The sequence below is a fragment of the Heptranchias perlo genome, chromosome 20 (genome assembly GCF_035084215.1).
Source record: "Heptranchias perlo isolate sHepPer1 chromosome 20, sHepPer1.hap1, whole genome shotgun sequence".
Lineage (NCBI taxonomy): Eukaryota > Metazoa > Chordata > Chondrichthyes > Hexanchiformes > Hexanchidae > Heptranchias > Heptranchias perlo.
In genome coordinates this window covers 46,625,383-46,638,683 of record NC_090344.1, presented here as the reverse complement: position 1 = coordinate 46,638,683, position 13,301 = coordinate 46,625,383, and the positions used below count along the sequence as shown (strand labels likewise).

The following is a 13,301-nucleotide window of genomic DNA, read 5'->3' as shown; positions in this document are numbered from 1 at the left end:
CCAGCTCCACAGTCTCGTTGTCTGTTTATTATGTGATGACATTTTCCCGTGTGTTCTGTGGAAATCTCTGAGGTCGTGCCACATGCATGAAAGTTATTTTCATGTCCATGTCAATCTCTCCCAGCTCAGTTATAGCATGGGTCAAGTGATAGCTGAAACCTCGTCCTCTGCAGCAGCATGCCTTCACTCCAGTCTCAAACACCCCCTGTTACACCAGACAGAGCTCCCCCCTGCTCACAATAATCATTCTGTGGCCTCTCTGAATGAGGCAACCAACTTTGTGCCAAATGATGCTCACATGTGTACAGATTAGCACGGTGGGTTGTAGACTCTTTTATCTCAGACTCTTGAAGTTAGACAGAAGAGCCTTCCATTCTAGATTTCCATCCCGGATCCAAATGGTGAAAGGACTCTCTGCACCAGGCAACCCCCAGGGATCTTGTTTCAACAGCAAAGGATTGAACAAATCCCTTCTTTACGAACTTTATTCTTTTGCTTGGTTGCTCACAAACATAGAATCATCGAATTATACAGCACAGAAGGAGGCCATTTCACCCAGCGCAGCTGTGTTGCTGCTAGATCCATAAATGGGACAATTTAAACTCATTCTGCTTCCCTGTCCTTTATACTCTTATGCTGTTCCCCATATGTTCTCCGATGGAGTACACCTTACTGTGGATGTGTGGAGCTCTGGTTGCTCCAGCCTTCCTGTGCGTCTCCTGGTGAGCCAGTGATGGAAGGTTATTCTGTGTTTTGTGGTTTGCAGCTGTGACAGTGCGAGGCAGAATGTTGAGTAGCAAAAATGTAAACACTATTCTGAGCTCTATGGTATGCTCAGGGGACAGAAGAAATATATATCTATATCTATATCTATATCTATATCTATATAAAACCAGACATGAATATATCACATCATGGTGAGGAGCATGAATATACCAGGACTCTCTAGCCCAGTGCTGGCCCAGGATGTACCAGGACTCACTGCCCCAGTGCTGGCCCTGGATGTACCAGGACACACTGCCCCAGTGCTGGTCTTGGATGTACCAGGACTCACTGCCCCAGTCCTGGCCCTGGATTTACCAGGACTCACTGCCCCAGTGCTGGCCCTGGATGTACCAGGACTCACTGCCCCAATCCTGGCCCTGGATGTACCAGGACTCACTGCCCCAGTGCTGGCCCTGGATGTACCAGGACTCACTGCCCCAGTGCTGGCCCTGGATTTACCAGGACTCACTGCCTCAGCCCTGGCCCAGGATGTACCAGGACTCACTGCCCCAGTGCTGGCCCTGGATTTACCAGGACTCACTGCCCCAGTGCTGGCCCTGGATGTACCAGGACTCACTGCCCCAGTCCTGGCCTTGGATGTACCAGGACTCTCTAGCCCACTCCTGGCCCTGGATGTACCAGGACTCACTGCCCCAGTCCTGGCCCTGAATGTACCAGGTCTCACTGCCCCAGTCCTGGCCCTGGATGTACCAGGACTCACTGCCCCAGTCCTGGCCCTGAATGTACCAGGATTCACTGCCCCAGCACTGGCCCAGGATGTACCAGGACTCACTGCCCCAGTGCTGGCCCTGGATTTACCAGGACTCACTGCCCCAGTGCTGGCCCTGGATTTACCAGGACTCACTGCCCCAGTGCTGGCCCTGGATGTACCAGGACTCACTGCCCCAGTCCTGGCCTTGGATGTACCAGGACTCTCTAGCCCACTCCTGGCCCTGGATGTACCAGGACTCACTGCCTCAGTCCTGGCCCTGAATGTACCAGGACTCTCTAGCCCACTCCTGGCCCTGGATGTACAAGAACTCACTGCCCCAGTCCTGGCCCTGAATGTACCAGGACTCACTGCCCCAGTCCTGGCCCTGGATGTACCAGGACTCGCTGCCCCAGTCCTGGCCCTGAATGTACCAGGACTCACTGCCCCAGTCCTGGCCCTGGATGTACCAGGACTCACTGCTCCAGTCCTGGCCCTGGATGTACCAGGACTCACTGCCCCAGTCCTGGCCCTGGATGTACCAGGACTCACTGCCCCAGTCCTGGCCCTGGATGTACCAGGACTCACTGCCCCAGTCCTGGCCCTGGATGTACCAGGACTCACTGCCCCAGCCCTGGCCCTGAATGTACCAGGACTCACTGCCCCAGTCCTGGCCCTGGATTTACCAGGACTCACTGCCCCAGCCCTGGCCCTGGATGTACCAGGACTCACTGCCCCAGTGCTGGTCCTGGATTTACCAGGACTCTCTGCCCCAGTCCTGGCCCTGGATTTACCAGGACTCACTGCCCCAGTGCTGGCCCAGGATGTACCAGGACTCACTGCCCCAGTCCTGGCCCTGGATGTACCAGGACTCACTGCTCCAGTGCTGGCCCTGGATTTACCAATACTCACTGCCCCAGTGTTGGCCCTGGATTTACCAGGACTCACTGCCCCAGTGCTGGCCCTGGATGTACCAGGACTCACTGCCCCAGTCCTGAATGTGTGAGGAGCAGACCTGGCCCTGAATGTACCAAGCAAACTGTTACTCCGAATCCCTTCAGTGCATTTCGAGGCCTAACAGGGAGTTTGTTGCCCCCAGCAGCATATCACAGGTAAGTGAGTTTCAGTTCGTGTCGGATGTTGAGGTGAAGTTGTTTACATTTCGGAGATGACAGCATCAGACCCCCGTGTCAACGATAAAAAGGCAGCTTAACAACGGTGCCTGAAGACTGATACTGAGTCCTCACATGGTTTTTAAGTAAGAGAATATTAATACTGATGCCATCTTGTGAAGAATGAACAGATCTGATGCACTGGATGCTTTGCCAGTCCGGATCTGTGACAACACAAGGAGGGCTGCCCTGGCGTTACGCATGCACACCCATGTTTGGCAAGTTCAGGGTCTTTGCTGTTGTTGGGGGGGTGGAGGTACAGAACAGAGGGGAGCTGCCTGCCATGGCGGGGGGGGGGGGGTGCAGGGGACGGGAGTGAGGGGAAGCAGGCAAGGCATGCTGCAAGCAGGTCTCTCATGGAATGATTGGTGACTTGGATGGGGAAGGAAACAAATGGAAAAAAAAGAGGGGGCAGTTCCGTGAAAAAATTAATGTGAAGGAAGTTTATTCCAACAATCTCGTTATAGTTTCCTACAAATGACTGCTGACAATACTGTGTGAGGCTCGTGTGGAGCAGAAACCAGTTGGGTCGAATAGCCTGTATCTGTGCTGTAAATTGGATGTAACACCGGCAGACAGACGCTTAGTGCGTACGTCTGATACCCCTGTCCGCTATCTCAGCGCACGTGTTAACTCATTTCAAATAAACGGATTATATTTGCATTAAAATAGCGGATAGTGGAAGGTTTCTCGAACAGGCCAAGCATCATCCAATCATACCACCATCAGTAACCTCTCGGTGTGGATGACAGGCCTTGCTTCAGGGAACACCAGCCATGTTCGAAAACTCTTCCTGTCTGGTTAAGTACAGTGTGGTCCCTTACTCTGGGCACTGTCAGGGTACACGGCCTCTGTTCCGTTTGGTAAGTTTCCCATTCCCTCCCCTGCCCTCCCCTCCCCTCCCCGAATGAATTTGAGCAGCATCAGTTTCTGATTTGTACAGTTGAGGAAGGGAGGCCCACGTCCCACCAGCTGGGGAAAGGTGTGGCTGAGGTGGATCATTGCAGGGCTGCTGGGAGCATCAATTAGGAGAAGTTTGATTCAGTCTGCAGGAATTTCTGTTCCTTCGGACTGTTTTGGACATGTCAGTTTTTTTTTGTTCTACTTGCTTCTGCGTAGGGGAGGGGGCAGATGATAAGCCCACTCAAACAGGAGCCTCCCTGTCGTAGCATGTGTGTAGTGATAGGACAGCAGCCCTATCACACTGATAAAGCTGAGTGTGCCTTCACTGGGCCACTAGATAAGACGGAAAATGTACTGAGTCCCTCCGTGAGTCCGTCTGTGCTGTGATGCACTTGTCCCTGCAGAACGAAGCCCGGAATAATCCTGTTGCTGGCCAGCATGTCTTTCATACTCTTCAGAAAAGTGAGTATAAACGTTTGTTCTATTGAGTGGGGATGAAATCCTGTGCGTCCAGTGAAAGAGGATGGAGGATTCTGGCAGGAAGTAGCAACAGACACCAAAACCCACAGCTCGTGAGGCTTTGGACTTGTTCGGCCATAAAAAAAAAACAAGGGCAATTTTAGAATAAATCATTGTGGTGTTCCTCAAACATTGTTTATTTAAAAATGAAGTGTGTTTAGTGGATTTGACAACGGTGAAAGAAGAGATTTGTCCAGCTAACAGTCAGCACTGGGAGGGACTGTAGCTGAGGAAGAAGAGAAACGGGACGTTTCACGAAAGTGGTGCAAAGATGTTTCTTCCCAAAAACAATTGTGCATTCTGTCATGAATTGCACTGTCGCACTGTGAAATATAACGAAGCAATTAAAAGGAGATTCACTGTCTATTCTCCCATGATAACACACTCCTTTTAATTCAGGTGGGCGTTTACTGTACTTTGTTAACAAATAAACCTGAAACAAAGGCACCTGCAGATTCAAGGGGTGCAGCTGGCAGCTGGCAGCACACAGGCGAGCCTGGTTTTCCCCTTGGTGCCATACTAGGTGCCAGTCGTAACCCATTTATTCTAAATAACGACGAACATAAAAATCCAGGCTGCGGCTGTGGCTTAGCATCGAAATAAGCTGGCCTGGAAAGAGCCCACCGAGTCGTGGACTCAGGAGGATCCCTCTCTGTTGCAGTAAAGTCAACCTGCACGTTTACACTGTCCTTGGAATCTCCGCATTTCGAGGAGGGGTGCCTGGCGACTAATGGAAAGCACAAGGGTGGTGCATGGGAGTCACTTTCCTGCTCAAGTGAAGTCATCTCATATGTGGATGACTAAATTTGTGTGTCACTTCCCAGCTGTATACTTGGAGCAGTAAATGGGCTGGATGAGATAGTAAAGTGGGGGGGCCAGTGACAACTCCTTCAAAAAACTGTTGGAAGAATTCCTGATTTTTACTTGTAAAAAACAGTCTGCGGAGCAGGGCTATGGTGTGTGCCATTTCGAACTGATATAATCAATAATACTTATATATATGAGACCTTCCTAAACCAAAGACATTCTTTAACAGATCGTCTGGCCATTTATTTCATTGCTGTTTGTGGGATCTTGCTGTGCGCAAATTGGTGCCGTGTTTCCCTACATTACAACAGTGACTACACTTCAAGAAGTACTCCATTGGCTGTAAAATGCTTTGGGACGTCCTGAGGTCATGAAAGGCGCTGTATAAAATGAAAGTTCTTTATCTTCTTTATACATTGAAATGTTCCAAAGAGCTCCACGCATGGTGAATTATTTTTGAAGTGCATTAACTGTTGTTATGTAGACAAATGCAGCAGAAATTCTACCCCAGCGACGTCTGCAGGTGGCAGCGAGATTAATGACCAGCCAATCTGTTTCTTGGCTCATTTTCAGATGGATTTTGGAACCATTTCCAAATACGTGCAAACCAAATTGGAGGAGCAGCATTTCACCCAGGAGGGGGGGAATAGGAAATGATAAGTAGGCAAGACCCAGGGTCCAAAGTGTGGAGACACAAACATTGTCAGAGTGAGGAGCAGAGGAATGGAGAATGAGTATTGTAAAAAAAAATCAGCCATACCCAGACTTTGCATTTCTCTTCATCCAACACGGAAGAGGAAGAAAATGATTTGATTTTCTCTTGAACTTGGCTCAGTGGTCGCACTCTTGCATCGCAGGCTTAAGCATATAACCGTGGCTGGCACTTCAGTGCAGTACTGAGGGACTTCTGCATTGTCACAGGTGCCAATTTTTGGCTGCGACATTAAATCGAGGCCCTGAATCTGTCTGTGTAACAGAGCCCACGGCACAGTTCGAACAGAAGCTGGGGAGTTTTGACCAATATTTATCGTTCAACCAACAGAGCCAAAAACAGATTAACTGGGCACTTATCTCATTTGGTGTTTCTGGGACTTTGCTTTGTACTAAATTGGCTGCTGCATTTGCCTGTACAACAATAGTGACTGCACTTCAAAAGTAATTAATTGGCTGTGAAGACGTCGGGGGACATGAAGGGTGCGATATAATTGCTGTTTTTTTCTTTGCCATGATCCATTTAATTTGTACATTTTTTTTCAGCCTAAATACTATTCGTTTGATTTTTTTTTTCTTCTAACTTTCTATTTGATCCTGGGAGATGCAAGTCCGGAGCAATTGTGGAGAGTGAAATGCTTGTTGCTGGTCTGTGTGTACAGAGTTGGACAGGGCACTGTTTGGTTCAGTTGTAACCCTTTACGATGAAGGTTGACAGAGAGGGCCATTCATTAAGGGGGAATCAGCGTTTTTGCCATCAGTCCTGTTGGAAGAGTACTTTCCAAGATTGTTGTTTCAAAATGACACTGAAACACCTTGTTCCCTCTAATTGTCCACTAAAGTGGAGTGCTGCCATGCAGAGAAAACATGTCCAAGATTGAGGGGCGAGAACAAGCAGGATTGGATATCTCCAGCACGGGCATTTCTTTACAGTTTCAAACTATTCACAGTCCCAAGCCCAAAGTTGCCTCTGCCTTGATACATGTATTGCTCCTGGAATCATATACAGCATGGAGACCAAGTTAATGTGGCATCGAGCTCTCCTGCGAGCACCGTGCCTGTGGTCAGTCGCTGCACAAAATAACGTATGAAAAATTAATATTATTAAAAAGGGGTTGGAGCAAGCTTCTGTTGCCATGGGACATTTTACTACATTAAAGGCGCTATATTGTTGTTGAAAATATATCCTGACAGTGAAAAGCAGACAGTGCAGTGGAGAGCAATTCATTGCCAGGACCCTCAATTTTTAGAGAGATTTTCACTGCCGGGACCTTCTTTTAAGAGGGAGTCTACTGTCGAGACCTATTTTTAAAAACAATCTCGACTGACTTAGAATTTTACATTTGAACAGAAGTTTTTGGGACCTTCTGGGAGAAATCACTGCAATAAACTGTCAAGCTCAGGCTGGAGAATTTACACAGAAAAACCCTGAAGTTTCAAGTAGTGTGTAACTATTTAATATCGAAAAAGAGCCCTCCTAAAGAAATCCCTGTGACACAATCCACCTTATAAAGCAGCTCCCGCAGGGGTGCGGCTCCCTCTTTAAAGGAATATCGTATAGCAGCAGCTGACAGCTGAAACTCCAACTGAACCAATGGTACAACAGGCAAACATATCTGAGGATCAAGGGAGCGGCAGTTTTAGTTACACAGAATTACACAGAGTTTACGGCACAGAAAAGGGCCATTCGGCCCAACTGGTCTGTGCTTCACACGAGCCTCCCTCCCTCCCGACTTCATCTAACCCTATCATCGTATCCTTCTGGTCCTTTCTCTCCCATGTAATATATAACTGTGCCATTCGCCTCAACTACTCCTTGTGGGAGCGAGTTCCACAATCCAATAAACACGTTCTCTGGGTAAAGAAGTTTCTCCTGAATTCCCGATAGGATTTATTAGTGATTATCTTACATTTATGGCCTCTAGTTTTGGTCTCCCCCACAAGTTAGGCTAAGCACATTTACTTTACTTAACTTGTCTCCTGCACCTGCACTCTATTGAGCAGTCTTTAGAAATAAAAAACAATTGACAGCACAGAAGGAGGTCCTTCGGCCCATTGTGTCCGTGCCAGCTCTTTGACAGTACGTTCATTCTGCACAAGTTTAGTGTCGGTGTGAAGTGACTCTGAAGAGAAGTGGAATGAGAGTCAATTCTACAGGGGAGTCTCGCCCAGCTTCATTTGGGTGTCAGGTTGGGCCCTGACTCTGGATTCAGGCTGCATTTGCACTGTAACTGCACTGTCAGAGTGAAGATAGACTGCTTTAGACCCATGCTGCAGTTATCGTGAGGAGGAAGCTATCCACCTCGTCCCATTCCCCTGCCCTTTCCCCTTTTACTCTTCAAAACTTTTCTTTTTCAAAATTTATCCACGTCCCTTTTAAAAGTTATTCTGGATTCTGCTTCCACTGTTGTTTTTGGCAGGGCATCGCATGTCCGAACAAATTGCATCAAGAGAAATCCTCCTAACCTCTTCCTTTGTTCTTTTGATGCTGATTTGAAATTTATACCTTTCATTACTAACAATTAGATTTCCAACACTCCGCAGTGTAACTGGCTCGAAAGCAAAAAACTGTGGGTGCTGGAAATCTGAAATCGAAACAGAAAATGCTGGAAAAGCTCAGCAAGTCAGGCAGCATCTGTGGGGAAAGAAACAGAGTTAACTTCTCAGGGCGATGACCCTTTGTCAAAACTGGGAGAAGTTAAAGATTTAACAGTACACAGCCAGGCAAAGGGGAGGGGAGGAAAGAACAAGAGGGAAGGCCCGCGATAGGGTAGAGGGCATGAGTGATTAAATAACAAAAGGGATGATGGTGCAAGGCAAGGAGGGTGGTAATGGAACAAGTAAAGAAACGAAAGATGGATGTGGAGGAGCTGTAAATGGCAACAGCAGAACCATTACCAGCACCTTCTGTACGGAAAAAATGGGAGCAGTGGTTATGATCTGAAGTTATTAACTGCTGCCTGACTTGCTGAGTATTTCCAGCATTTGCAGTGCAACTGGCACCTAAATGAAGACTGATGGGGTGTTCGAACAGTGTCCCAGAGTTCATTCGCCCTGCACAGGGACAGTGGGGAAGAGGCTGTGTAAAATAATTTTTTTACGCTGCAAGTTATATTAACGGTTGCTATTTGCCTTGCAGCTGTGTTTTGACTGTGCTGTAAGCTTTGTTATTTTGTAAGTACTTTGCGCAGATTAAGGTTCTGCACAAGTTATCAAGAGGTTCCCCTGGGCCTCATTAACTTAACAACATCGCATTAAATGTAAACTTGACAATAAATCTGTGTGCAAACAAAACTAATTCCACATCTTAGGAGGCGTTTAGACGTTCGCTAATTAATTGTTGGAGAAACCTGCTGCATTCCATGTCGTTTGAAGGTGCCATCGTCGCTGCTTGTGATGATGCAGGATTGGAAATGGCGTTGCCTGTTAAACACTCTATGCTGCAGGGGGCTTGTTTAATTCATCTGCTGAGACAGTGTGATCGATGTGCGATGAACAGAGTTTTGTCGATTTTTTTTTACATGTTTGTGTATTTCAGACAAATCATCCTTGGGGTGCCACTGGACAGGGGTGTCTAAGCTTTTCATTTTAGTTGGCTGCATATCAAGTTTAAAATCTAAAATAAAGTCTTGCATTTATATAGTGTCTTTCACGACCTCAGGACGTACCAAAGCGCTTTTCAGTGAATGAAGTGTAGTCACTGTTGTAATGTAGGAAACGCGGCAGCCAATTTGCACACAGCAAGCTCCCACAAACAGCAATTAAATAAATGACCAGAGAATTTGTTTCAGGAGTTGTTTGAGGGATAAATGTTGGACAAGTCAAGAACTCCCCTGCTCTTCTTCGAAATAGTGTCATGGGATCTTTAACATCCACCTGAGAGGGCAGACGGGGCTTCGGTTTAACGCCCGAAAGGCGGCACTTCCGACAGTGCGGCACTCCCTCAGTACTGCACTGGAATGTCAGTCGAGATTTTGTGCTCAAACCTCTGGAGTGGGTCTTGAACCCACGAACTTCTAACTCAGATCCAAGAGTGCTTTGACTGAGCCACCGCTGCACTCTTTACCCATTGGTTTGTAAGTATCTCCAGCTGCTGTTCTGAACAGAACCTGATGTTTGAAAATAGAACTGTACCAGCCAGTCACCAGTACTTCACAGCACTTCCAGCCCGCTGGCCCCTTGTTGGAGTCTGCTGACAAAAATCAGCGTGGATCGCACCCCTCTCCCCTCAACACCACTTCCCCCTGAGTAATTGAGTCAGCCATCAAGGCAAAGTAAAAATAACTTACAAACTCAAACATCACCAAGATGGGTTAATCATAATGTAGTTGTGGGACCTCAGTCAGTTTATGGAATTTCACTGCACTCAATCCATGGGGTCAGCAGCCTGCCCTCAGCCCCACAACATGGTTTGCATGATTAACCCTGTGCTCATTGTGTTTGTCTACCTTTTAAATCTGCCAATGGCTATAGCTGGAACCACGGACTGCTCGCAGAGTGGGCCAGCACTCAGCGACGTACTCTGATGGTTCACTGGCAACTTGAAAGACAAGTTTATTTTTTTTTAAGAAACGATTTGTCTTCCTCAATGGAGTGAGTTTATCCAGTGAATAACTGAGCTGTACAAACCAGCAGGGCCCTTGATATTACCCTTGGTCTGCACTGAAGGATTGCAAATGGAGACAAATGGGCTGAACGGACCTCACTTCTGTAAATGCACTGAAAGTCTGGTGACTGCGGGTGAAAGATGCTGAAGTCTCGGGCTGAGGGGTTGGACTCTCGGAGGTTTAGGTCAGTTCAGCTACACAAAGGTCAGTGATTGGGTTGATTTTAAACTGATCTGAAAGCGACAGACAGATCACTAGAGAAGCAATAACACCGCATTAATCCCCTCAGTGAGAGGCTGTGTGCCTGCGATGAGACCCCATTATCAGCAAGCGCCCTGTCCGATTCACCAAACAATGGCGCTTTTATTTTATTTTGGGTCTGGCGAATAAAACGTATTGTTGTATACTCCTGATGCTACTTGGAACACTCAAGCGTGACCCAACAGAACAAAGAGAACGAGACAAAGCTGACAAACTCACTCTGACACATGGAGAACTACTGTCTGTGAGCAGGGTGCTCACAGGGTATGAGGAGACAGGGGTTTGAATGGGAGCTCAAATTCTGCAGTGCCACTGTTAACCCTTCACTCTCTGCATGCGGTACAACACTGAGTACCAGATACTGGGGCCTTCACTGAGAGTTTCAGGGAATTAACTGACAAGTCCTGTATTTATTTTGCAAAGTGATCACATTTGCTGATGAACCCAAATTAGGAACAGAGAAAGCAGCTCAGAAATTACAGAAAGAGTTGGCCAACTATGTAAGTGGCCAGAACAACGGCACATGAAATTTAACGCAGACAAATGTAAAGTCCCAAACATAGGAAGGAAGAATAGAGAGCAAGGGTACTTCATGAGTGGTGATCAAATAGCTAAGGATGAAATTAAAAGAGAAAAGCTTTTGTGGACTTGATAAACATGCCCAACCAATGTAAGCCTGTACATTCACCTGAGGAAGGAGGAAGCCTCCGAAAGCTTGTGATTTTCAAATAAAATTGTTGGACGATAACTTGATGTTGTAAAATTGTTTACAATTGTCAACCAATGTAAAGCAGCAACCAACAAAGCCAACAAACAGGATGCTGAGCTACGCAGCCAAAACAGAAGAATATAAGTCAGAGGAGGTCACGATCAAACTTTCTCGTGCCCCAGTCAGATCACAACTTGAATACTGCATCCAGTTCTGGGTTGCCAAGAAAGGAAAGAGACAATTTCAGCACTGGAGGCGGAGCAGAGAGGCACCAGAATGTTGATTCTCCAGTGTCAAGGTCTGGGCTATGAGGAATGACTGGAGAAACGTGAGCTTTTCAGTCCAGAAAGGAGGGGTCTGGGAGATAATCTTACAGAGGGATATTAGATTGTGAAGGGAATGGAAAAAGTTAACCCTGAACATTACTTTACATTAAACTGTGGGAGCAGATCAAGGGCATGCAGGTTAAAACTAGAGAAGGGTATCAGTCGGACATTTTTTCTTCACACAAAGAGTGGCAAGATGTGGAATAAACTTCCAGATAGAGTCGTGGAGGCAAAAAGCCTGGAATCATTTAAGAAACAATTGGATGCTACAATGGGAGATATTAGGATCTCTCTGGATGGATGAGTCAAATGTGCTGAATGGCTTTCCACATCGATTATTCTCTTGTGTAATACATCCTATATATTGAATAATATAATGTGACTATCCCCACCAGTGGTTGGAAATTTTCAACCGTCTCAGTCTATTCTCTGGATCGCCCTACCTGACACTCTCCACCCTCGACATCACTCCCTGCATCTTTAGAAAGCTCTGCAAAAACCCCTCTCCACAACCAAGCTTTCAGTCACCCCTTATTATCTCTGCCTTTCTGACTCAGTGCCAGGAAGGGATGCTGACAGCCCATGGAACTCACTGGCTCTCTGTGTTTACAGTTTCAGTCTTGTTCGATTCTTTAAGCAGTCGGCGTTCACTTATCATTTTGTGTTCTTGTTCCTGGGTAACTTTCCTGGGGTTCTAATGATTATTACTGGTATCATGTTATTTCAAGAGGGCTGATTCTTTACACAAGCCTCAGTGGGAATTGCTCATGGCTAGGAAGTGTTAATTGCCAACGGTCTTTTGTTTGCTTTTGCACCCCGGACAGACCTTAAGCACATTTACTACGCTTCAGAAGTACTTCATTGGCTGTAAAGTGCTTTGGGAAGTCTTTGAGATCATAAAAGGTGCAGTTTCAATACAAGTTCTTCTTACTTTATTCAGTTCAAAGTACATTGAACAGTATAAAGAATTAAATTGGAGTAAAATGTCAATAGTTCAGAAGATGTTCCCTGGTACTGTGAGTGAGATAACTCAATGCAATACATTCATTGATCAGTGGTAAACTGGAACAGATCCACCAAACAGCTGATCCTGATAAGAGACCTTACTGCTGCATTGGGAAGTTTGGAGGCAGACTCAGTTCCCTTAACAAAAATGGTGTGACAAATAGTCGAGTTGAGAAATGGAGTGCTTTCCCATTCAGAGGAACTCGTGTCAGCCAGCCCTTGTGATCCACTCAGGAATTTTTCCAATTTTTCTAAGCTCGTATTTCTTGCAGGAAATCTGCAGTTTCCCAGATGAATCGGGAACATTAAAATCAAAAAGTTTTGCAAATCGCGGAGCACAGGAATGAATTGTGAGAGTTGGCAACACTGTGCACTCGCAAGTCAGGCACAGTCCAGGTTAGGTGCAGGGTAAAGCTTCCTGCCCCCAGCCCCAGCAACGTGCCGAGACCCCAATCTCAATGCGGCTTTTCCCTTTTGCTGGTTTTGTGCTGTGGATACTTTAGTCCGAGGAACTGGGTGTGAGTGTCCAAACTGAGGACTGCAATTCAAAAGTTAATCGTTACGTGGAGAACCTTCAGACAGTTCAATGAGATCAGATGTGATATAAGTTCAAGTACATTATTCTAAACTCAATTCACACAAGGCCCTCGGAGGCAGCAGACAGAGCAAACTTTCATCCCAGTCGAGGCTGGAGATCTTGGCACATTTGGAACTGAAACTGCATGTCACCAGTCTGGCCCAACACAGCGAAGATATTCCATGTTCCATTGTGAAATAAGCACGGTCCTTTCTCTCCAGTTATGTCTC

At 46.7% G+C, this 13,301-nt stretch overlaps 1 protein-coding gene across 1 annotated transcript in view; it reads left to right on the top strand.

The window, feature by feature from the left end:
• Nucleotides 1–3,853: 3,853 nt before the first annotated feature.
• LOC137335801 (ankyrin-1-like) overlaps nucleotides 3,854–13,301 on the top strand; it is a 233,740-nt gene continuing 224,292 nt past the window's right edge. The window contains exon 1 of the mRNA XM_068001226.1: nucleotides 3,854–4,011. Within this exon, the coding sequence (XP_067857327.1) occupies nucleotides 3,988–4,011 (24 nt within the window). The 5' untranslated portion in view covers nucleotides 3,854–3,987. The remainder of the gene's footprint in view (nucleotides 4,012–13,301) is intronic.